General features: G+C 41.9%; 1 protein-coding gene and 1 long non-coding RNA gene across 2 annotated transcripts; both read left to right on the top strand.

Annotated features, from left to right (window-relative positions):
- The first annotated feature begins 781 nt into the window (after nucleotides 1-781).
- Nucleotides 782-1,360, top strand: LOC139366736 (uncharacterized). Its single transcript, XR_011626794.1, has 3 exons — nucleotides 782-825; nucleotides 1,059-1,147; nucleotides 1,328-1,360. It is a non-coding gene; the product is annotated as an uncharacterized lncRNA (long non-coding RNA).
- Nucleotides 1,361-2,208: 848 nt separating this feature from the next.
- Nucleotides 2,209-23,055, top strand: LOC139366735 (synaptonemal complex protein 2-like). The gene is made up of 21 exons (XM_071104428.1): nucleotides 2,209-2,301; nucleotides 2,454-2,514; nucleotides 2,643-2,791; nucleotides 2,913-3,907; nucleotides 3,997-4,030; nucleotides 4,201-4,244; nucleotides 4,345-4,405; nucleotides 8,313-8,365; nucleotides 8,585-8,630; nucleotides 9,018-9,135; nucleotides 9,253-9,302; nucleotides 11,107-11,239; nucleotides 13,238-13,314; nucleotides 13,850-13,904; nucleotides 14,214-14,324; nucleotides 18,721-18,830; nucleotides 19,773-19,867; nucleotides 20,095-20,194; nucleotides 20,630-20,688; nucleotides 20,815-20,890; nucleotides 21,594-23,055. Exons 4-21 carry the CDS (start codon nucleotides 3,651-3,653, stop codon nucleotides 21,606-21,608), a joined length of 1,494 nt encoding a protein of 497 aa, XP_070960529.1. The 5' UTR covers nucleotides 2,209-2,301; nucleotides 2,454-2,514; nucleotides 2,643-2,791; nucleotides 2,913-3,650; the 3' UTR covers nucleotides 21,609-23,055.
- The last annotated feature ends 2,159 nt before the right edge of the window (nucleotides 23,056-25,214 follow it).

Below are 25,214 nucleotides of genomic sequence, written 5' to 3'. Positions count from 1 at the left end.
ACCTGCCCAGCCTAATTGAGACCTTTTTTGATTTTTTCCTGGTAAGGTGTGAGTTGGCTAAATTTTAAATCAACCCCTAGCCCTACCCACTCATGTAGATCGGAAAATATTGGATGTCTAAACAGTGTTAATTACTTCACCTTGCCTTATGATAGACTGGGTGAGTAGTTTGCCATTTGCTATCTAGGTTAGCAAAATTACAAACTTTCTCAACAGTTTGTCCAGAAATCCTGATTTGAGGACTCCTGGAATCAGGAGGGAATAAGCAGGAAATCCGTGAATTTTGGAAAAGTTACAGGAATTTTGCGACGCTATCCTTATCAAATAATTTCAGATCTACATAAGTGTCTAGGGCAGAGCTCTCTAACCCTGTTCCTGGAGAGCTACAGTCATGTAGGTTTTTGCTCCAACCCTAATCTAGCACACTTGATTCTAATAATTAGCTGATAACCTGAATTAGGTTAGTTACAACTGGAGTTGGAGTGGAAAACCTACAGGAGGGCAGCTCTAAAAGAACAGTTGGAGAGCCCTGGTCTAGGGTCGATTTAGAATACATTTCCAGTGTTATTCACTGCATCAGCCAACTAAATACTGTTTTTTTTTTCACCTCATTTTTCAGCGTTTGCCTCCTTCTGTTGAAGGTGAGCTTTTTCTCTAATTTTGATCATTCTACAATTGCCATCCCTTGCTTTGTTTTATGCTGGTAGCTACAGTAATGCTCTTTGTTTTTTGGGGAAAGACAGAGGTGAGCTCACCAGCGTCTTCCTGCTGCATGTTGGAGTGGTTGGGACCGACCCAGACGTCACGTTTAGTCTGAGATTAGAGGTAAGGCTGTACAGTCATTGAGAGCGATGTAGTTGGTTCAGAAGGTTATGAAGAAATACACTTTGTTCACTAAAAAGGGAGACTGTCTAATAGAAAAGCAGGAATAACGTTACTAAAGAACTGGATATATTTTTCTAAACATTAACATCCTGCAATTCTATTGGATGTTACATTGTTCTTGTCTCCAAAATGATAAAAACGAATACTTCACTGTTTTCTTTCTATCCATTCAGGCTATAAGAACGATTAACTCGATCCTCGACAATACCACAAAAGAAGAGAGGAGGAAACTGAGCATGTCCAAAGACCATTGTCTACTCCTGTAAGCTTTCAGTCATGACAGATTCCTGTAAATACGAGAACATGGAGAGGAGGCCTTTCCAACATTGAATTGGTTGTCTGAGGATGCATTGCCCCCTAGTGGATAGATTTAGTCTACATTGCATTTTTATTTTCTTTCGCAAGATCGTGTTCATGCAGTTTGACGTTTTTTTCCCCCCAGTGAGCAATTTGCAAAAGTCATTCTCAATGTGGGCGGTGAGTGACACTTCAGTTGTTTTTTTTATGGCATGCAATTCACTGTATGAAAAATGCATAGTTGTCTGTGACTGTGACTTGGGTAGTGGTTTTGTTCAGACTATGAGATGCAGGTGGCCCTATCCGAAGCACTCTGTCGAATGACCATAAAGAGGTCAAGGAAAGAGCTGACCAGCAAGTGGTTTGCCAACCCAGTTTTTGCAGAGGGCTTCAACGCAATAAACGATACAGAATTTGAGATAGTAAGTTTCTCTAAATCGGGGTTCTAACCTCCCCTATAAATAATTAAAATGTTGATAGTGGCATTCAAAGAGGACTGTTATTTGGGGTAAAACATGCATGGCTTAACTGTCAGACTAGCCTTGATTTTTCTTCTTCTCTGTTGCAAAATAGGACTGCAGAACTTTTCTCAATGACTTGAACAGCTATTTTGGTGATGAAAGAAGGGGAGTCCACACTATTTTTCTCTACATTTCAAACACGCACCTCATTATTCTCATTTCATATTATTTAAATAAAAATATATTATTCTGTAAAGAATAAATCACATCAAACACAAGTTTCACATGGTAAGATAATGGCCTGTTTCTCATAGGGTGTTCACGTTCCCCTGCATCTGTGTGTTTCTTGACACCACTGAGGTAAGACCAGCAGTAGTCCCAGGATCACTGCTCCACAGTCATAAGGGGACATGGATGACACTCCAGATAATAAAGATACATGTGTGGCAGTTACAAATGTCTTATTTAAAGATAACTGTGTCATGCATGAGTACCTCCAATTGGGTCTGATATTCCCCTCAGGCAATGGTGTGTAACACTTACAAATTAATGTCTTTGTCTTCAGCTGTTCATGCCAGAGGATGAGAAACTGGAACATTTCTGGGTGGACTTCAACCTAGGAACGTCCTGTATCAGCCTCTTTGTCAACAACCCTGAGGTGAGACTGACCAGGCCACACACACCAGTGTACGTCAGCGATAAATTAATGTCAGTGATGTTTACTTTAATGGGTCACTCCTAGATTTACAATGTCCCAAGTGAGGCTTTTAAATTTGTTTTCCCCCTCTGCCATGTCGTCTGGCGCTACAGGGTTCACTGTGGGAATCAATCCATTTGCTAAGAGCAGACGTCTTTAGGTTCAGTGTGTGTGGTGAGTGGAGAATTCATCTTGCATCATTAGCCCTTCAGTTTGATGCTGAAATGAGGATATGGGACTTTTCCTTTATCTGAGAAGTAACGAGCTGCATTTTATATTGTTTACCATGATTCTCCTTCCAGACTGTGATAATCAGACCATTCTGACTGTTCACCTGTCCAACACCCTCACCTATCGCATGACCAAGGGAAAGATGGTCCAGATCATCTTCGATTCCAAGCATGACATCCTGGACGCTGCCAAAAGGGTCTTTGAAAGCAAACGACTACTGGTAACCCCTAACATGACAGTTGAATTATGAGGACAATGCTTTACCAATAAAGTTACGAGCATGAGATGCCCATTGTTAAGTTATGAAAGTAGGCTATGGCATATTCTTCCCTTTCCCACAGCAAAGTGTACGTTCAGATGACCAGCCATCGATACAACACGTCATGGAACCTTTGCAATCAGATATGTTCAGTTCTTTAATCTCATAGACTGTGATGTATCAGACCAGATCACATAGGTTATGCTATATTAATTTCCACATTAAAGGGATGCTTTGGGATTTTGGCAATATTTGTTAACATATACCCATACACTTCCAGTCAGTAGTTAGCATTGGCTCGCAAAACTACCTCCAACTTCCTTCATACTGTACGTAGATACAGTTGAAGTCAGAAGTTTACATGCACTTAGGTTGGAGTCATTAACTTGCTTTTAATCCACTCCACATATTTCTTGTTAAACTATAGTTTTGGCAAGTCGGTTAGGACATCTTCTTTGTACATGACACAAGTCATTTTTCCAACTGTTTACAGACAGGGAAATAATCTATCACAATTCCAGTGGGTCAGAAGTTTACATAAACTAAGTTGACTGTGCCTTTAAACAAAATAGATGGCATCATGAGGGAGGAAAATTATGTGGATATATTGAAGCAAGTGTCCTTTTTTTGTGTGTGTCCTTTTAAACAACCTTGACTCTGGGGGTCGAGGTAACATAGTAAATGTAAATCCAGGACACTCCAGTATGGTGTGTGTGTTAATTTTGTGGATGTTCATCCATTTTGTTTAATTTGTTACCAATTCCAATTTGTTTTGGCTAAGTTAGCTAGTTAGCTATGGTTATGGGAAGGATTAGCTAACATGCTATGTAGTTACAAAGTTGCTACAGTTGTCTGTGAGATTCGAACACACAATATTTGGTTTGCTAGACTTCACCCTACTTTTGTTTTTGCTTTAAGGAACCCGTCTTATGTAAACGATCATACTAATTTCAGTGTCTCCATTTACTATGTTAAGTCTAGTCTGAGACCAGGCTGCTGTAAAATAATGTATGAATTCATGGAGTGTATTTCTCCATTAGATCTTGACGTGCTAGCTGCATTGGAGACCTCATCACTGTAAGTACCCTATGCTTTATTTGGCAGTCTATATGGTTATTTATGATACATTGGGTTTTTAAGATGAGCAACTGATTGTTTCCGCCAAGGTCCCCTACTCTGGCAACTGCAGGCAGCACAGAGGTAAGCATTAAAACACATGAAGGGGTAACTTAGCCATATTCAGTGGGGCTCCTTCAACCTAGTCCCACAGTGTCCAACTCTGTCAATCTATATCATTATGGCACATGGTAATAAAGAGTTGACTGCTGCACAAATAGTATGGGAGTACTAATGATTGTTTTGTCCTATAGATCCCTGCTGTAAACCAGACCAGTCTGGCAACAACTCTGTCTCAGTGAGTGATCACAGCAAAAAGTGTTTCAATGGTTCACCAATACTGCACTCGTTCTATACTGTCATATTTCCGTCAAGTAATTGATTTTCTCTAATCACAGGGAAAGAATTCAAACTTCACCGGAGGACATATTCGAACTGTGTGCCAGCTCTGACACTGAGGTTTGCTATTTGAGTCTTGTCATCTTATGTCTGCTGTGATGCTATTTGAGCAATGCTTACAATGAGACGAGTATTAATCAAGACACTGGATCTAATGACTGTAGATGCAGTTAAAAAATATACAGTAGAAGTCGGAAGTTTACATACACCTTAGCCAAATATATTTAAACTCAGTTTTTCACAATTCCTGACATTTAATCCTAGTAAAAATTCCTCGTTTTACGTCAGTTAGGATCACAAATTTATTTTAAGAATGTGAACTGTCAGAATAATAGTAGAGCGAGTGATTTTAATTCAGCTTCTGTCTTTCATCACATTCCCAGTGGGTCAGAGGTTTACATGCATTCAATTAGTATTTGGTAGCATTGCCTATAAATTGTTTACCCAAAACATTTGACCCAAGTTAGACTTCCACAAGCTTCCCACGAGAAGTTGGTTGAATTTTGTCCCGTTCCTCCTGACAGAGCTGTTGTAAATGAGTCAGGTCTCTAGGCCTCCTTGCTCGCACATGATTTTTAGTTCTGCCCACAGATCTTCTATGGGATTGAGGTCAGGGCTTTGTGATGGCCACTCCAATACTTTGACTTTGTTGTCCTTCAGCCATTTTGCCACAACATTAGAAGTATGCTTGGGGTCATTGTCCATTTGGCAGACCCATTTGCAACCAAGCTTGAGCTTTAACTGATGTCTTGAGATGCTGCTTCAATATATCCACATCATTTTCCTCCCTCATGATGTCATCTATTTTGTGAAGTGCACCAGTCCCTCCTGCAGCAAAGCACCCACACAACATGATGCTGCCACCCCCGTGCTTCACGGTTGTGATGGTGTTCTTCGGCTTGCAAGCCTCCCCCTTTTTTCTCCAAACATAACAATGGTCATTATGGTCAAACACTTCATTTGTGTTTCATCAGACCAGAGGACATTTCTCCAAAAAGTACAATCTTTGTCCCCATGTACAGTTTGCGAACCGTAGTCTGGCTTTTATTGCGGTTTTGGAGCAGTGGCTTCTTCCTTGCTGAGCGGCCTTTCAGGTTATGTTGATATAGGACTCGTTTTATTGTGGATATAGATACTTTTGTACCTGTTTCCTCCAGCATCTTCACAAGGTCCTTTGCTGTTGTTCTGGGATTGATTTGCAGTTTTCATACCAAAGTACGTTCATCTCTAGGAGACAATGTGTCTCCTTCCTGAGCGGTATGACGTCTGCGTGGTCCCATGGTGTTTATACTTGCGTACTATTGTTTGTACAGATGAACGTGGTACCTTCAGGCATTTGGAAATTGTGCCCAAGGATGAACCAGACTTGTGGAGGTCTACAATTGTTTTCTGAGGTCTTGGCTGATTTCTTTTGATTTTCCCATGATCTCAAGCAAAGATGCACTTAGTTTGAAGGTAGGCCTTGAAATACATCCACAGGAACACCTCCAATTCACTCAAATTATGTCAACTAGCCTATCAGAAGCTTCTAAAGACATTACATAATTTTCTGGAATTTTCCAAGCTGTTTAAAGGCACAGTCAATTTAGTGTATGTAAACTTCTGACCCACTGGAATTGTGATAGTGAAATAATCTGTCTGTAAACAATTGTTGGAAACATTGTGTCAGGACATCTTCTTGTGCATAACTGACTTGCCAAAACTATAGTTTGTTAAAAATATATTTGTGGAGTTGTTGAAAAACGAGTTTAAATGACTCCAACCTAAGTGTATGTTAACTTCTGACTTCAACGGTACATTCAATACGCTTGGTTGGTACTCCCCTCTGTATTTATTTGGACAGTGATGATAAAATTGGTTAATTTGTCTCTATACTAAGCATTTTCGATTTGGGAACAATGTTTCATGAGGCGACAGTGCAGATTGTCACTTTTTTATTTGAGGGAATTTTCATGCAAATGTTTAACCATTTTAGCGTCGTTAGGGAGGGATTGGCCGGTAGGGATATCCTTGTCTCATCGCGCACCAGCGACTCCTGTGGCGGGCCGGGCGCAGTGCATGCTAACCAAGGTTGCCAGGTGCACAGTGTTTCCTCCGACACATTGGTGCAGCTGGCTTCCGGGTTGGATGCGCGCTGTGTTAAGAAGCAGTGCGGCTTGGTTGGGTTGTGTATCGGAGGACGCATGACTTTCAACCTTCGTCTCTCCCGAGCCCGTACGGGAATTGTAGCGATGAGACAAGATAGTAGCTACTAACAATTGGATACCACGAAATTGGGGGGGGAAAAAGGGGGTAAAATAAAAAAAACAGGTGGTGACCATGAACCCGATGGTCACTGACAGAGCTCCAGAGTTCCTCTGTGGAGATGGGAGAACCTTCCAGAAGGACAAACATCTCTGCAGCACTCCACCAATCAGCCCTTTTTGGTAGAGTGGCCAGATGGAAGCCACTCCTCAGTAAAAGGCACATGACAGCCCGCTTGGAGTTTGCCAAAAGGCACCTAAAAACTCTCAGACAATGATAAACAAGATTGAATGCCCACGTGACAATGCCCACGTGCACAAAGCGAGGCCCATACAGAAATGGTTTGAGATCGGTGTGGAAGAACTTGAATGGCTCGCACAGAGCCCTGACCTCAACCCCATTGGACACTTTTGGGATGTATTGGAACGCCGACTGCGAGCCAGGTCTATTCGCCCAACATCAGTGTCCTCACTAACGCTCTTGTGGCTGAATGGCAGCAAGTCCCCGCAGAAATGTTTCAACATCTAGTGGAAACCTTCCCAGAAGAGGGGAGGCTGTTATCAGCAAAGGGGGGACCAACTCCATATAATTTCCCATGATTTTGGAATGAAATGTTCAATGAGCAGATGTCCACATACATTTGGTCGTGTGTGTGAATTTTGTAGTTGTGTATTTTGACATTAACTTAGTGTCTTAAAGTAGGTGTAAGTTTAGTATCTGGTCCCATATTTCTAGCACTCAATGACTAGCACTTGGATGCATTTGTAGGTTCTTTCTGATTTTTTTGTTTTGCCCAAAAAGAACTGAAGGGTGAATAATGTCTTGTCACTTTTTAATTGTAAATAAGAATGGAAGACCTTTCTGAACACCTACATTAATATGGATGCTGTCATGGATAATTAATTAATCGTGAATGAGTGATTAACCATAATCATGGTAGGTAGCATCCAAATTAATGTAGATGTGTTCAGTGACCTCTTCCATTCTTATTTACAATAAGTGACTCCAAAGTGACACTACATTATTAACATAATCAGAAACACAACCCAAACTGAAAATGCATGTAAATGAGTTATTCACTAAGGGAATTTGTCCAAATGCGTATGAAAAAATGGAGGGACTAGATGCATAGTGCTTTCATTTCTAAACGGTAAAATGGATATCTATGAAAATACCCTCAAGTAGGTGACATTCTGTACTGTGCCTCGTATGAGAAATGTTATCTCAAATCCAAAATGCTGGACTATAGAGACAAATGTAGCTTCACTGTCTCTAAATAAATACGGAGGGTAGTGTCCAAGATCATAATGAAAACCTGCCACCTTCTGGAGACCACAGGAACACTGCTTGTGCAGTCAGATCATGTCACTGAAAACGTCTGTGATGTCTTGGGCCTCGGCATCACCATCACTGCATGTGTTAACGTCTGACTGCCTCAGGTCACTGTTGAAGTAACTGAGACTATTGGTGCCACGTATACAGACTTGTCACATGTCAGGAAGCCAGAGAGTATTACATTCTTGACTGCTTTGAAGAGGTACCAGGTCAGTTTGTAGATAGAGAAATGTATATAGACTACTTATTGTCGACTGGCTATTGTGTATGTTTAGTGTGTCAAGTACTAAATGACTTTCCTCAAGGGCATCTGTTTGGCTATATTTCCCTCTACATTTAAATATCTCTGTGTGTGTGTGTGTGTGTGTGCTGTTTGTCTGTTTTGCAGGTGGCCAGAGCAAAAACAAGGCTCTTCAGCACTCAGTCTCTCTCCTCTGGCGGGTAAGGCCACAGTCCCAAACACTTTTCCAAAAGACCTCTACAGGACACTTAACAGTTCTGTTCCTGTTATATTAGTCACAGTTGTCTGAAACTGTATCTGTAGTTGATGTTGTCCCTTGGTAATCGTGTGGTCACTACTAGTTGCAGAGGACTAGTGCAATTACAGTTCATTGATTGACAATCAATCTCTATGTCCTTCTGTGTCCTCTTCTGCTTCAGGTCAACACACTCCACCCCAACCAACAAGGAGAAACGGAAGCAAAAGGTTTGCATAAAAATTTTCACTATTTGATCAAAGTATAATGTTATTGCACTCTGAATGGGATTCGCTGCTAACCATTTGTGAAATCGTAGCTATTTTCCACCAATTTCATTCATACTGAAGCCCAGTGTTTCCTAACTCCAGTCCTCCAGGACCTCCAACAAAACACATTTTGTTGTAAACTAAAACACCTGATTCAACTTAAGGGCTTGATGATTAGTTGACTAGTAGAATCAGGTGTGCTTGTCCGAGGCCACAACAAATATATGTATTGTTGAGGGTATGGGGGACCGGAGTTGGGAAACACTGCTGTAGCCAGTGGCGTTGTTTTGAAACTGTCCTATTCATATGAATGAATAAGGTATTGAACTTTATTGATATCCTCTGTAGTCTAAATCAAAAGACTCTCCTCCTCCCCCTGCTGAGGCTGGCAGCAGTGTGATCCTGTCCCAGCGGGCCAAACACGACTACACCAGGAAGAAGCCCAAAACCAAGAGCAAACTGAAGAGTGAGCATGCCACGTCCCGACTCCCCTCACACCCACTCATTCTGTTTGAGTGCTCTGAGATGCGTTGGTCTAGTAGACACCCTGCTGTAGCCCGTCTCCCCCTCACTCTCTCTACAGTTCTACCCCTGTCCTCTCCCAGCAGTGAGGACGAGGCCTCCCCTGTCAAGGTAACACGTCTCTCCTTTATTCTAGGTTAGTAACTTCATAGCTAATGGCAACCATAGCCCTATTTCACCTAGGCTACCAGACATTACCACCCCTTAGAACAGACTGTCATTAACATGTTGGGCAGTTATCAAAATGGATAGAATGATTTGGTATGCCACAGTGATTCTTTTTTATAGGTACAGTATGGGATCTACAGTTTTCTGCTTCAGTGTCTTTAGATATATTTTTGTCAGATGTTACTATGGAATAATGAAGTATAATTACAAGCATTTCATAAGTGTCAAAGGCTTTTATTGACAATTACATGAAGTTGATGTAGAGTTAATATTTGCAGTGTTGACCCTTTTTCAAAACCTCTGCAATCCGCCCTGGCGTGCTGTCATTTAACTTCTGGGCCACAGAAGTAGCAGCCCATTCTTGCATAATCAATGCTTGGAGTTTGTCAGAATTTGCGGGTTTTTGTTTGTCCACCCGCCTCTTGAGGATTGACCACAAGTTCTCAATGGGATTAAGGTCTGGGGAATTTCCTGGCCATGGACCCAAAATATTGATGTTTTGTTCCCCGGGCCACTTAGTTATCACTTTTGCCTTATGGCAAGGTGCTTCATCATGCTGGAAAAGGCATTGTTTGTCACCAAACTGTTCCTGGGTGGTTGGGAGAAGTTGCTCTCGGAGGATGTGTTGGTACCGTTCTTTATTCATGGCTGTGTTCTTAGGCAAAATTATGAGTGAGCCCACTCCCTTGGCTGAGAAGCAACCCAGCACATGAATGGTCTCAGGATGCTTTACTGTTGGCATGACACAGGACTGATGGTAGCGCTCACCTTGTCTTCTCCGGACAAGCTTTTTCCCGGATGCCCCAAACAATCGGAAAGGGGATTCATCAGAGAAAATGACTTTACTCCAGCCCTCAGCAGTCCAATCCCTGTACATTTGGCAGAATATCAGTCTGTCCCTGATGTTTTTCTTGGAGGGAAGTGGCTTCTTTGCTGCCCTTCTTGACACCAGGCCATCCTCCAAAAGTCTTCGGCTCACTGTGCGTGCAGATGCACTCACACCTGCCTGCTGCCATTCCTGAGCAAGCTCTGTACTGGTAGTGACCTGATCCCGCAGCTGAATCAACTTTAGGAGACGGTCCTGGCGCTTGCTGGACTTTCTTGGGCGCCCTGAAGCCTTCTTCACAACAATTGAACCGCTCTCCTTGAAGTTCTTGATGATCCGATAAATGGTTGATTTTAGATGCAATCTTACTGGCAGCAATATCCTTGCCTGTGAAGCCCTTTTTGTGCAAAGCAATGATGACTGCACGTGTTTCCTTGCAGGTAACCATGGTTGACAGAGGAAGAACAATGATTCCAAGCACCACCCTCCTTTTGATGCTTCCAGTTTGTTATTTGAACTCAATCAGCATCACTGAGTGATCTCCAGCCTTGTCCTCGTCAACACTCACACTTGTGTTAACGAGAGAATCACTGACATGTCAGCTGGTCCTTTTGTGGCAGGGCTGAAATGCAGTGGAAATGTTTTTTGGGGATTCAGTTCATTTACATGGAAAAGAGGGACTTTGCAATTAATTGATATTCATCTGATCACTTTTCATAACATTCTGGATTATATGCAAATTACCATCATACAAACTGAGGCAGCAGACTTTGAAGATTAATATTTGTCATTCTCAAAACTTTTGGCCACAGTAGGTAGCTGTAATAGCATAGGTCCAGTTCTTGGTTTGCCTCTACCTCGGTGTGATATGAAATGTTGTTACTGTTTGACAATATGACATCCCCTTTCTGTTTTGAACAGCACCGTACACCAGCATGCAGATCAGCGGGGGGAACACCAAGTACAAACATTGCAGAACTGCTATTTGACAAGCTCAAAGAGGAAGAATCTCTGGAGTTTCCTCCTCCGTCCAACCTGATATCACGAGATTCAGGCAAGCTATACAGTTCCTTTGGAAAGTATTCAGACCCCTTTTTCCACAATTTGTTATGTTACAGCCTTACTCTAAAATGGATGAAATAAGTAAAAATCCTCAGCAATCTACACTGAATACCCCATAATGACAAAGTGAAAACACGTTTTTAGAAAACAAATACCTTTGTTACATAAGTATTCAGACCCTTTGCCAAGAGACTTAAAATTGTGTTTAGGTGTATCCTGTTTCCATTATCATCCTTGAGTTAGCTCACTGTTCCCCGGTAGGCCGTCATTGTAAATAAGAATTTGTTCTTAACTGACTTGCCTAGTTAAATAAACAATACATTTAAAAAAATGTTTTTTTTAAATCTACAACTTGATTGCAGTCCACCTGTGGTAAATTCAATTGACTGGACCTGATTTGGGTAGAGGCCCACCTGTTAATATAAGGTCCCACAGTTGACAGTGCCAGAATGTCTGAACAAAAACCAAGCCATGAGGTCGACGGAATTGTACGTAGATCTCCGAGACAGTATTGTGTCGTGGCGAAGACCTGGGGAAGGGTACCAAAACATTTCTGCAGCTTTGAAGGTCCCCAAAAACACAGTGGCCTCCGCCAAGACTCTTCCTAGGGCTGGCCACCCGGCCAAACTAGCAATTGGGAAGAAGGGCCTTGGTCAGGGAAATGACCAAGAACCCGATGGTCACTCTGACAGAGCTCCTCTGTGGAGATGGGAGAACCTTCCAGAAGGACAACCATCTCTGGAGCACTCCACCAGTCACGCCTTTATGGTAGAGTGGCCAGATGGAAGCCACTCCTCAGTAAAAGACACATGAGAGCCCGCTTGGAGTTTTCCAAAAGGCACCTAATGCATCTCAGACTATGAGAAACAAGATTTTCTGGTCTGATGAAACCAAGATTGAACTCTTTGGCCTGAATGCCAAGCATCACGTCTGGAGGAAACCTGGCACCATCCCTACGGTGAAGCGTGGTGGTAGCATGCTGTGGGGTTGTTTTTCAGGGACTGGGAGACTGGTCATGATCAAGGGAAAGATGAACTGAGCAAAGTACAGAGATCCTTGATGAAAACCTGCTCAGGACCTCAGACTGGGGTGTAGGTTCACCTTCGAACAGGACAACGACCCTAAGCACACAGCCAAGACAATGCAGGAGTAGCTTCGGGACAAGTCTCTGAATGTCCTTGAGTGGCAAAGCAAGAGCCCGAACTTGAACCCGATCGAACATCTCTGAAAATAACTAAAAATAGCTGGGCAGCGACGTTCCCATCCAACATGACACTGTTTGAGAGGGCCTGCAGAGAAGAATGGAAGAAACTCCCCAAATACAGGTGTGTCAAGCTTGTAGGGTCATACCCAATAATTGATGCTGTAATCACTGCCAAATATGCTTCAACAAAGTACAGAGTAAAGGGTTTCAATACATATGTAAATTTGATATTTATTTTTATAAATGAGCAAAAATGTCTATTTGGTTCTTGCTTTGACGTTATGGGTATTGTGTGTAGATTGACACAAACAATGATTTAGTACATTTTAGAATAGGCTGTAGCATTACAAAATGTTGACATTTGGAAAAAGTTAAGGGGTCTGGATACTTTCCGAAGGCATTCATCAGAACAAGGCTGCATCTGAATTGGTACGATATTCAATATAGTACAGTTGACCAGGGCTCATAAGGGCAATGTTAACTATGGTTGAATTGATTTTATTTTTGTCATTTAGCAGACACTTTTATCCAGTGTGACTTACAGGAGCATTCGGGTTAAGTGCCTTTCTCAAGCTTGGCACATCGGCAGATTTTTTTTCACACCTGACACCCACATCGCACATTGTGGTATACAGACCTGTTTCTTATGGATTATGGGGCTATAGTTAGACCTGTAGCTGATGTGAAACCTGTATGGGATTTTCCCTTCAATACAGGTATACAGCATGTCAAAATAAATGTCCCATACAGGTCTCACATTAGCTAACAACATTGCATTCCTTGTAGGCTTCCATGATGTGACTGGGGAGGACTGGGACGAATCTGTTTTTCCCCGAGAGGAACAAGATGCATCTACACCTACTGTAAGGTACTCCGTAGTACTTGCCTGGTGCCAGATCTGTTTGTGATCTTTAGCCAACGCCATAGACTATGACCATAAGCATTGGCACAACAGCACAGACAGATCTGGCACCAGACTTATGATACATCACAATAACACATGTTTCACCTCTCCAATAGGAGAATCCCTCTCCTATTCCTAAATCTTCTCTTGGAATATTTACTAACAGAGAGAACCTCCATTTATACCCTGGTGCTAGTTATTCTATTGTTTTGTTGGGTGTTTACTGTACTGTTGTTTCTAACTAATGTGTTATAACGTATAGATTTTCATAATATACATGTAATCTGTTATAATCAGTGCTTGAATTGGAAAGGAGCTCACTGGAGCTGAGTACCGGCACCTACATTTTTCTACTGCTTGAGCTCCTGTTCCTCTAGAATATTAGCTCAAAAGTATTGTGGTGCTCCTGCACCTAAATATAAACAGTACTGTCACACAAAATGAGTACCAGCACCTATTTCAGTCCAGGCCATAATGTAAAATTATTATTTCAGGACCATGTTCCCAATCAGGAGGCTGGAATTCATAGGAAGAGGCCTTGGGCCTCAGGTATGTCTCTGAAGTCTCTCTGTAATGACTTGACATGTACTGTTGACCAATCTGGTCTTTTAAAAATTCTAAAAGAGCATCTGTTTTCAAATACTTACCTTGGTCGTATTCATTAGGCATCAAGCTGAATTTAAAGGACTACCTGGACTTGTATTATAACAAAAGTTTGTTCGTTTTCAGTTGCAAAATGTTTTCATATGATAGAACACTTGATAAAACATGGCCCTCACTGAAGGAGAAATTACCATAAAGGTGTGGACTGGAGCTGACCATGGTCAATGGCCATGTTGTGGTCATATTACTCAGCAGAGTGTGCCGACTCGGGAGGTGCAGCGGAGAAGAAGAGTGTGCCGCTAGAAAGTGATCCAAGGCAAAGACCCAGGGCCTTCTTTCCCTCAGAACCTCTCGAGGAGGCTGCTGGTAATACATACACACAGTTGGAAGTTTACATACTTAGGTTGGAGTCATTAAAACTCGTTTTTCAACCACTCCACAAATTTCTTGTTAACAAACTATAGTTTTGGCAAGTCGGTTAGGACATCTACTTTGTGCATGACAAAAGTCATTTTTCTAACAATTGTTTACAGACAGATTATTTAATTTATAATCCACTGTATCACAATTCCAGTGGGTCAGAAGTTTAGATGCACTAAATTGACTGTGCCTTTAAACAGCTTGTAAAAATCCCCAAATTATTTCATGGCGTTAGAAGCTTCTGATAGGCTAATTGACATAATTTGAGTCAATTGGAGGTGTACCTGTGGATGTATTTCAAGGCCTACCTTCAAACTCAGTATCCTTGGGAGCAATTTCCAAATGCCTGAATGCTGGAGGAAACAGGTACAAAAGTATCTATATCCACAGTAAAATGAGTCCTATATCAACATAACCTGAAAGGCCGCTCAGCAAGGAAGAAGCCACTGCTTCCAAATCCACCATAAAGCCAGACTACGGTTTGCAACTTCACATGGGGACAAAGATCGTACATTTTGGAGAAATGTCCTTTGGTCTGATGAAACAAAAATAGAACCGTTTGGCCATAATGACCGTTATGTTTGGAGGAAAAAGGGGGAGGCTTGCAAGCCGAAAACACCACCCCCACCGTGAAGCACGCACGGGGGTGGCAGCATCATGTCGTGGAGGTGCTTTGCAAACCTGACTCAGTTACACCAGGTCTGTCAGGAGGAATGGGCCAAAATTCACCCAATTTATTGTGGGAAGCTTGTGGAAGGCAACCCAAAAAGTTTGACCCAAGTTAATCAATTTAAAAGCAATGCTACCAAATACTAATTGAGTGTACAGTCATGGCCAAAAGTTTTGAGAATGACACAAATATTAATTTTCACAAAGTCTGCTGCCCCAGTTTGTATGATGGCAATTTGCATATACTCCAGAATGTTATGAGTGATCAGATTAATTGAATAATAAAAAGTCCCTCTTTGCCATGCAAATGAACTGAATCCCCAAAAACATTTCCACTGCATTTCAGCCCTGCCACAAAAGGACCAGCTGACATGTCAGTGATTCTCTCGTTAACACAAGTGTGAGTGTTGACGAGGACAAGGCTGGAGATCACTCGGTCATGCTTATTGAGTTCGAATAACAGACTGGAAGCTTCAAAAGGAGGGTGGTGCTTGGAATCATTGTTCTTCCTCTGTCAACCGTGGTTACCTGTAAGGAAACACGTGCCGTCATCATTGCTTTGCACAAAAGGGCCTCACAGGCAAGGATATTGCTGCCAGTAAGATTGCATCTAAATCAACCATTTATCGGATCATCAAGAACTTCAAGGAGAGCGGTTCAATTGTTGTGAAGAAGGCTTCAGGGCGCCCAAGAAAGTCCAGCAAGCGCCAGGAAGACTTTTGGAGGATGGCCTGGTGTCAAGAAGGGCAAAAAAGAAGCCACTTCTCTCCAGGAAAAACATCAGGGACAGACTGATATTCTGCAGAAGGTACAGGTATTGGACTGCTGAGGACTGGGGTAAAGTAATTTTCTCTAATAAATCCCCTTTCTGATTGTTTAGGGAATCCGGGAAAAAGCTTGTCCGGAGAAGACAAGGTGAGCGCTACCATCAGTCCTGTGTCATGCCAACAGTAAAACATCCTGAGACCATTCATGTGTGGGGTTGCTTCTCAGCCAAGGGAGTGGGCTCACTCATAATTTTGCCTAAGAACACAGCCATGAATAAAGAATGGTACCAACACATCCTCAATGCCTTTTCCAGCATGATGGAGCACCTTGCCATAAGGCAAAAGTGATAACTAAGTGGCTCGGGGAACAAAACATCAATATTTTGGGTCCATGGCTAGGAAATTCCCCAGACCTTAATCCCATTGAGAACTTGTGGTCAAATCCTCAAGAGGTGGGTGGACAAACAAAAACCTGCACATTCTTACAAACTCCAAGCATTGATTATGCAAGAATGGGCTGCTATCAGTCAGGATGTGGCCCAGAAGTTAATTGACAGCATGCCAGGGCGGAATGCAGAGGTCTTGGAAAAAGGGTCAACACTGCAAATATTGACTCTTTGCATCAACTTCATGTAATAGTCAATAAAAGCCTTTGACACTTATGAAATGCTTGTAATTATACTTCAGTATTCCATAGTAACATCTGACAAAAATAAATCTAAAGACACTGAAGCAGCAAACTTTGTTTTATTAAATATTTGTCAACTTCTGACCCACTGGGAATGTGATGAAAGAAATAAAAGCTGAAATGTATAATTCTCTCTACTATTATTCTGACATTTCACATTCTTAAAATAAAGTTGTGTTCCTAACTGACCTAAGACAGGGAATTTTTACTGGGATTAAATGTCAGGAATTGTGAAACACCTTAGCCAAATACATTTAAACTCAGTTCATGTAAACTTTTGACTTCAACTGTGCATATGTACAAGTTGAAGGTTTGGGCACACCTACTCATTTCAAGGGTTTTGCTTTATTTTTACTATTTTCTACATTGTAGAATAATAGGGAAGACATCAAAACTATGAAATAACACACATGGAATCATGTAGTAACCAAAGAAGCATTAAACAAATCAAAATATGTTTTATAATTAAGATTCTTCTCAAAGCCACCCTTTGCCTTGATGACAGCTTTGCACACTCTTGGCATTCTCACAACCAGCTTCATGAAGAATGCTTTTCCAACAGTCTTGAAAGAGTTCCCACATGTTGAGCACTTGTTGGCTGCTTTTCCTTCACTCTGCGTTCCAACTTATCCCAAACCATCTCAATTGGGTTGAGGTCGGGTGATTGGAGGACAGGTCATCTGATGCAGCACTCCAGCACTCTCCTTGGTCAAAGCATGGTGGTGGTGGTGGTGTGATGGTGCTTTGCTGGTGACACTGTCTGATTTCTTTAGAATTCAAGGCACACTTAACCAGCACGGCTACCACAGCATTCTGTAGCAATACGCCATCCCATCTTGTTTGTGCTTAGTGGGACTATCATTTGTTTTTCAACAGGACAAATGACTCAAAACACACCATCAGGCTGTGTAAGGGCTTTTTGACCAAGGAGAGTGTGTTTTGAGTCATTTGTCCTGTTGAAAAACAAATGATAGTCCCACTAGTGGTTTCTTAGCAGAAATTTTACCATGAAGTCTTGATTTTACGCAGTCTCCTCTGAACAGTTTATGTTGCTGTGTCTTACTTGAATTCTGAAGCATTTATTTGGGCTGAAACCTGAGGTGCAGTTAATTGCCGATTTCTGAGGCTGGTAACTCTAATGAAGTTATCCTCTGCAGCAGAGGTAACTCTGGGTCTCCCTTTCCTGTGGCGGTCCTAATAAGAATCAGTTTCATCATAGCACTTGGTTTTTGTGACTGCACTTCCGTATTGACTGACCTTGATGTCTTTAAGGTAATGGACTGTTTCTCTTTGATTATTTGAGCTGTTCTTGCCATGATATGGACTTAGCCCTATTTGGTAAAATACCATCTTCTGTATACCTCCCCTACCTTGTCACAACACAATTGGTGCATTATGAAGTAAAGAAATTACACAAATGACCTTTTAACAAGTCACACCTGTTAATTGAAATGCATTCCAGGTGACTACCTCATGAAGCTGGTTGAGAGAATGGCAAGAGTGTGCAAAGCTGCCATCAAGGCAAAGGGTGGCTACTTTGAAGAATTTCACATCTAAAATATATTTTGACTTGTCAACACCCATTTGGTTACTCCCCGATTCCATGTGTTATTTAATAGTTCTGATGTCTTCACTATTATTCTACAATGTAAAAAATAAAAACCCTTGAATGAGTAGGTGTGTTTAAACTTCTGACTAGTAGTGTACATACAGTGCATTCAGAAAGTATTCAAACCTGACTTTTTCCACATCTATTTTGAAATAGATTAAATGTTTTTCCTAATCAATCTAAAACAACCTTATTTACATAAGTATTCAGACCCTTTGCTATGATACTCGAAACTAAGGTTAGGTGCATCCTGTTTCCATTGATCATCCTTGAGATGTTTAAATTTCTTGATTGTGGTCCACCTGTGGTCAATTCAATTGATTCAACATGATTTGGAAAGGCACACACTTGTCAGAGCAAAAACCAAGCCATGAGGTCGAAGGAATTGTCCGTAGAATATTTGTATAAATTAGACTTCTGTATTTCATTTTCCCAAAAATTGCTAATGTTTAAAGAAAACATGTTTTGAGATTTTATTTATCCAATTTTAAATTTCGTCTAACACATTCAAATGTGATATGTCGAGGGATAAGAATATTTTCTGAAGGCACTGTATGCTACTGGTTGTGCAGGCGTTCATTCCAACCCCATCTGTTTCATACTTTCCAGAATCAATGAGCAGAGTGCTGAATGAGGAGGTGGAGTCTGAGATGGAGATGGGCTCTGGAGTCATCGCTGCTTTCCAGACCTTCAAGAGCCAGCTGAGAGCGCACTTCTCGGTGATCACATCACACGGACTCGTGCAACACAACATAAACTCAGCAAAAAAAGACATGTCCCCTCACTGTCAACTGCTTTTATTTTCAGGAAACTTAATGTGTAAATATTTGTATGAGCACAAGGTTCAACAACTGAACAAGTTCCACAGACATGTGACTAACAGACATTGAATGTGTCCCTGAACAAAAGGGGGGGGGGGGGGTCAAAATAAAAAATAAGTCAGTATCTGGTGTGGCCACCAGCTGCATTAAGTACTGCAGTGCATCTCCTCCTCATGGACTGTACCAGATTTGCCAGTTCTTGCTGTGAGATGTTACCCCACTCTTCCACCAAGGCACCTGCAAGTTCCCGGACATGTCTGGGGGGAATGGCCCTACCCCTCTCCCTCTGATCTAACAGGTCCCAGACATGCTCAATGAGATTGAGATCCGGGCTCTTCGCTGACCATGGCAGAACACTGACATTCCTGTCTGACACTGACATTCCTGAGTACAGGCCTTGGTGTTACGCTCATTCCTTCGACAATAAACTAAAATCTGACCATCACCCCTGTTGAGACAAAACCGTGACTCGTCAGTGAATAGTACTTTTTGCTAGTCCTGTCTGGTCCAGCGACGGTGGGTTTGTGCCCATAGGCGACGTTGTTGCCGGTGAGGACCTGCCTTACAACAGGCCTACAAGCCATCAGTCCAGCCTCTCTCAGCCTATTGCGGACAGTCTGAGCACTGATGGAGGGATTGTGCGTTCCTAGTGTAACTCGGGCAGTTGTTGATCGGATGTACCGATCTTGTTCAGCATTAACACACGATTCCTCCAATCGCTTACCCATCAAGACCTTTAAAACTAGACACTAGGAAACAGTTGACTATGGCGCTATTTGATAAAGGTTGCTACCATTCATGTTTCAGATGACTAATCCCCCTTTCCTATTGTTCCTACAGTCCAGGTACAAGAAAATTGAAGCCCGCTCCCTGCAGTCTCTGATGGACTGTCAGAAAAACGTCACTTCTCTCCTGGGTGCTGTCCATGACAGCAGGTAAAAACTATCACTTGGACCAGTCTTAAATAATAATGGATTCAGTAATAATTGATGTCATTTAGATGACTCAAGTCACTTTCCACTTGGGGACTTGCCTCATCCATGGGTGCAGTTTATACACAGTGATTGGAAATGCCACCCATTCTTGTCTTATGATTGTTGGAAGGTTCCGCAGAGGTTGGTTGAGGATGTGGTTTACAGTGACATTCTTCCTGTTTGTGCAGGCTGGTCCACCTGGAGCGCTTCCAGGCCACCGTAGTCCAGGAGCTGGGCCGCCTGGAGAATGACTGCATCTCGCTCAAAGAGATTGAGTGTGAAACTGTGGTCTGTCTTCTGTCTCTCTGGCTAGCACACTGTCCTCATTGAAAAGCGTTACTTAATTTGATGTTACCTTTACTTAAACCTGGGCCGCGTTAGGGCAAGCAAAGGAAAAGATTTGTAACAGAATGACATGTCTTATGGACAGGTGGTTCAACTTCTGTTGTCTGCCTTATGGCGCCTAATGAACACGACCCAGGCTGCCTTATGTTCATAATGAGATCATTTGTGGCTGATGTATGTACTGCAACGAAGATGACTTGGAAAGTAGGGCAGGCAAACTGCACAAGAACCAGTTGACAGTACCTCCTTTCTCCCACTAGGGTTCACGTTTGCTTCCACTACATCATAATGCTTTCTGGCCCACTCCTAGGAGTTAGGGTTTGGTTCAAATTGATTCAAAGGGTTCACATTGTTTTGTTAACCCCTTTAATTTTTCAGAACTTTTGGCAGAGCGAGTCTCAGTCCGTGCGGTCGTTCTGTGACCGACAGCAGCAGAGGTAAGCAAGCACTAAACGGACAACTGACCTAACCTAAATGCAGGGATACAGTACATATTACATCACATGTATCTAATAATAATAGCCATGTCAGATTTAAAGTCATGCTCTCCCATGTCCTTCCAGGTTAGAGTCGCTAGGAGAGCCCAGAGATGGCTGGAGAAGCAGCATGTCACAGAGGGAGGAGGCTGCAGCACCACCGGTACACATCTGACCCACACAATGTATACCATGCGTCACATGACACGTCCCGTGGAATAGTCTGTCCACCCTGCCCTTGGACATCATTCTTGTATTTTCAAATGGCAAATTAGATATTGTATTATAACCTATAAACACAGACACGGGTCACCCATCAATTGTTTTTTTGGGGACGATGTCTGTGAAAACAAGAGTAAACACACTATGTACACTGCAAATCTAGCCTGGGTGATGCAGGAGAACCCGTCACCTCTGTAGTCGTGCTCTTGGTTGTGGTGTGAATCATGGTCAGAGTTGCTGTGTTAGTGGACTTCGGATGTACTCGGGCTCCCCCAGGATGAGTTACAGCCCACACTGAACCAAGCAGAACTGAGCCAGCAGCAGCACTCCGTAACCCACCTGACTCCTAGAGTATCAAAGACAATATTCCCAGCCTGAGTACAGTCAGTGTAGAATATGGCTGTTTTGGATTACTAGGTCTGGCAGTATTCCTGTAACAATATTGAACATGGGATTACGTTGGCGTAAAGGGATAGGTGACTTTTAGAAGTTGGGAGATTCTGCATGTGGCTAAATAACCAGCCAATGATCTTATTGTTTTGATGGAATTTCAATATCATATGCAAGTTGAAAATAGTTAGACTTTTTTTTTAAATCTCTTTTTACAATTACAATAAAGATGACTTCTCTCTTCCTCTCCCCAGGAACCTCCAAAGTAGAAAGCCGGTGACAAAGGAAATAGATAAGACTCTTCAGGTCCTGATGAAACCAACACCACTTTGGACCTTTATGCTGACATTGAACCATGAGTGACGTCGTACAGACGCGTAATGGCTGATAGACCATGACCAAAGTTCTCACACAGGCAATGACCTACCTTGCTCATTTTTTTCTGCCATTGTTCAAAATACACTCAATTAGAGCTGATGAATTTCAGGGACTTGGTTAGACATCAGAGAGCAAGGCAGACCATGTGTGTTTATTCTTTTTTTTAAATAACTTTTGTCATGTTTGTCGATAGCCACTCAGACATTCAGTGATTGATTGAGAAATGCAATGTATGAAGTCTACGAAAGTCGTCAGGAAAGGCTGTAAAATATATTTTTTCTAAAGAACCAGTCAAATGTTTACTATGTTTTGCACCCATAAACTTACATTCAAATACAGTGGGATATATCAGGTAGGTTTAGCAGTGTTTCTAAGGCATCTTTAGTTGAACAATGATTTGAGTGAATGCTCTGGAGGGATATTTTTGTTGAGTACATACCGGAGGCTATATTCAATAAAGGCATAGTTGTGGCCAAATATATTGGCACCCTTGCACTTTTCTTAAATAATTCCCTCTAAAATAAGTTAATAACTTTTGCAATGTTCAACCCAGTGATATTGGATTTTTTAACATTCCAGAATTGTTAACATTTTTTGTGAACTTGTTTATAAAAAAAATGTGTTTAGAAAATACAGGCAAATGGCATGGACAAAATTATTCCAACTCTGGAGCTAGTACTTGATTGCTCAGTCTTTGGCCAAGATAACGGCAGACAAATGCTTCTTGTAGCTATCAATAAGCTTGCTGCACCTTTTCTACTGACAATTTGGCCCACTTTTCAGCAGCAAATGGCTCTAATTTGTCAATGTTTGAGGGGTGCCCTCCACCAACTGCTGTTTTCAGATCTCTCATAGGTTTTGGATGTGATTCAGATCTGGACTTATCACTGGCCACTTCACAACAGTCAAGCATCTCTTTTCCATTCCTGGGTGCAGTTTGTGTGTTTGGGGTCGTTGTCGTGCTGGAAGATCCACAACCATTAACAGAGACCCAGTTTTTTGGCTACTGGGTTGAACATTGGACTCCAACACATAATCTGCTGATTTCATGATGCTTTGTGCACATTCAAGGCCCCTAGTACCAAAAGCAATGTAACCCTGCAGCATTATCAAACCCCATCTTGGATTGTACGGAGGTGTTCTTTTCATTGAAAACTTAATTTGGTCGTCAGTAAACAGCGCGGATCTGAAATTGCCATAGAACTAATTTGTTTCTTTGGTCCACATAACATTGAAGTGTTTAGTAGTTTTTGTGTAGTTAAAGCAGGCTTTCTTGTCTCCATCAGCAGTGTGGTCTTCCTATGTTTACCATCAACCAAATAAAGCGTTCAAAGAAAAGAACACCTTTCCTACAATTTATTAGAACGAGGCTTGATAATGCGGTGAGGTTGCTTTGGTGCTGGGGTCCTAAATGTGTGCAAGACCTTGTGAAATCTCCCGTTTGAGTTCAAAGTTCAACCAAGTGTCCAAAAACGCTCTTTGAGCAGGACGACCTAAAACACAAACAAAAATCTCCCTGGAATGGTTCAAGAAGAAACACTGGGCTGTTCTGGAGTGGCCAGTGAAGAGTCCAGGACATGGTTTCCCAAAAGCATCTTCAGGTTAAGTTCATTATAGAATTGATGGTTCTAACGACTTGAGCCTTAAGATGCAAAACCGGGCCCAGATTCCAATCCATAAAATCCAAGATGTTTGTCTGTGACTAAGAGATTGTTAACCTACTAATAACCTATTAGTTTATGGTGGAGCAAATCTACAATTTCCTTGTGTTGTGCAAACGATTTAGGTTTGCTGGTGTGAAGCTCGCAGGTCTCCTTCAACTCGGATACACTTTTTTTTTTTTTTTTACATTTCTTTTTCGCTATTTGCACTTGTTTACTTGACGTTTACCAAAGTACCCCTATCTGACTGGCCTGGGTTCTATCCTCAGATTTCCGTTAGCGGGGTGTCTCGTCCAAGCTGCTCCTCTTCGCTCTCCGCCTGGCTGTCAGAGGCAGCTCAACAACCCCCAATCTACTCCCGTGCACACACTCGCATACAGACTGATACATGCACACAGTCCCTCCTTACCTTTCATTGGTCACCATTTCTTACATCGCTCAGAGAAAATGACAATTTTCGTGGTATTGCTTTATGCACTGACTTTACTGAACTCTGGAGAAAACATTGTCGCTGGGTGAGTACGTCTGACAATGTGCTCTCCCGTCCATTAGACATTTTGTCTGTGAGAACTCGCTCTTTTTCCCTCGGTCCAAGTGCCGATGCATTTGTGGCATGATGTGACCAGTACGAACTTGTCACAACCAAAGTCTAATGGTTTTAAATGACTGTTTTGGATTGTCTGGAAACTCGTAGAATTCACTTGCAGTAACTCTCTTAAAAAAGAGAAGCGGTGCAAGGTTATTACAGAGGTGCCTAGTTATTTTGTTAATATCAGGCAACTACCTGGTCATTATATGCAATGTCTCCAAACCCCCTCTGATTTTAAATCTAGATCTGGTTTTGGTCATTTTCATTTCAATGAACGTAGCCGGTTGTCAAAATGATGGGGTTAGGATTTGGCCAAAATCAACAGATGCTGATGCAATTGTGTTTTCTGAAACCTGGCTCAGCAAGTTTGTTCTTGATAAGGATATTTGAAATGTTCACACTAATCGAGTTAAGGTGGTGGTGCGGCTATATATGTAGACTAAATTAATTGTAAGTGTGCCAAAGTCTGATACTATTTGTAAACCGTTGGAATTTCTTGTTTTGAATCCTGAGGTTTCAAAAGGTCTGTTATAGACCCACCTCCTGCTATCGGTGATGCCTTTACTTGTCTGATTGTACTTGTCTAAATGTATTGTAACGGCCCTGTGTTTATAAGCACGGAAATCAACTCTTTCGCTCGAGCGTGTTTTTGCGGCACTGTCGATAGGGCACCGGGGCTCGAAGGTCGAGGGTTCGAGACCTGCTCCCTGCCTGTTTCATTACAGTATTGTAATTCTATGAATCTTACCCAGTTGATAAACTCACCCACCCGCCCAAATGTCCAGAGAAATCTACCCTGATTGATTTGATATTGACAAATGTTCCACATAAATATTCTGCGGTTGGTGTTTTTTGTAATGATTTATGTGACCATGTTGCTGTTCCTAAGATTCCTAAAACAAACCCACGCTTTATTCGTAAAATACATTTTTAGAGTTTTAATGAGCAGGCTTTCTGTCATGATTTGTTTTATTGTGACTGGAGAAAGATTGAGTTTATTCCTGACGTGGAAACTGCCTGGAAGTTCTTTCATGAAGGTTTTTCCCCAAATAGTAAACAAACATGCCCCATTTCGCAGGTTCTGAGTTTAAAGGGCAGGATAATCCATGGTTTTCTTCTGAGCTGTTTTGTATGATTTACAAACGGAATCTAGCCTGGGCTAAAGCAAGGAAATCATGTTCTGATTGGGTTCTTTTTAAACAGCTACGAAACAAGTGTTATTTTCTTCTCAGGAAGTCTGAATATTT

This window comes from Oncorhynchus clarkii, chromosome 15 (genome assembly GCF_045791955.1).
Source record: "Oncorhynchus clarkii lewisi isolate Uvic-CL-2024 chromosome 15, UVic_Ocla_1.0, whole genome shotgun sequence".
NCBI classification, from domain to species: Eukaryota; Metazoa; Chordata; class Actinopteri; order Salmoniformes; family Salmonidae; genus Oncorhynchus; species Oncorhynchus clarkii.
Note: the sequence above shows the minus strand (reverse complement) of the source record. Positions and strands in the feature narration are given on the sequence as shown.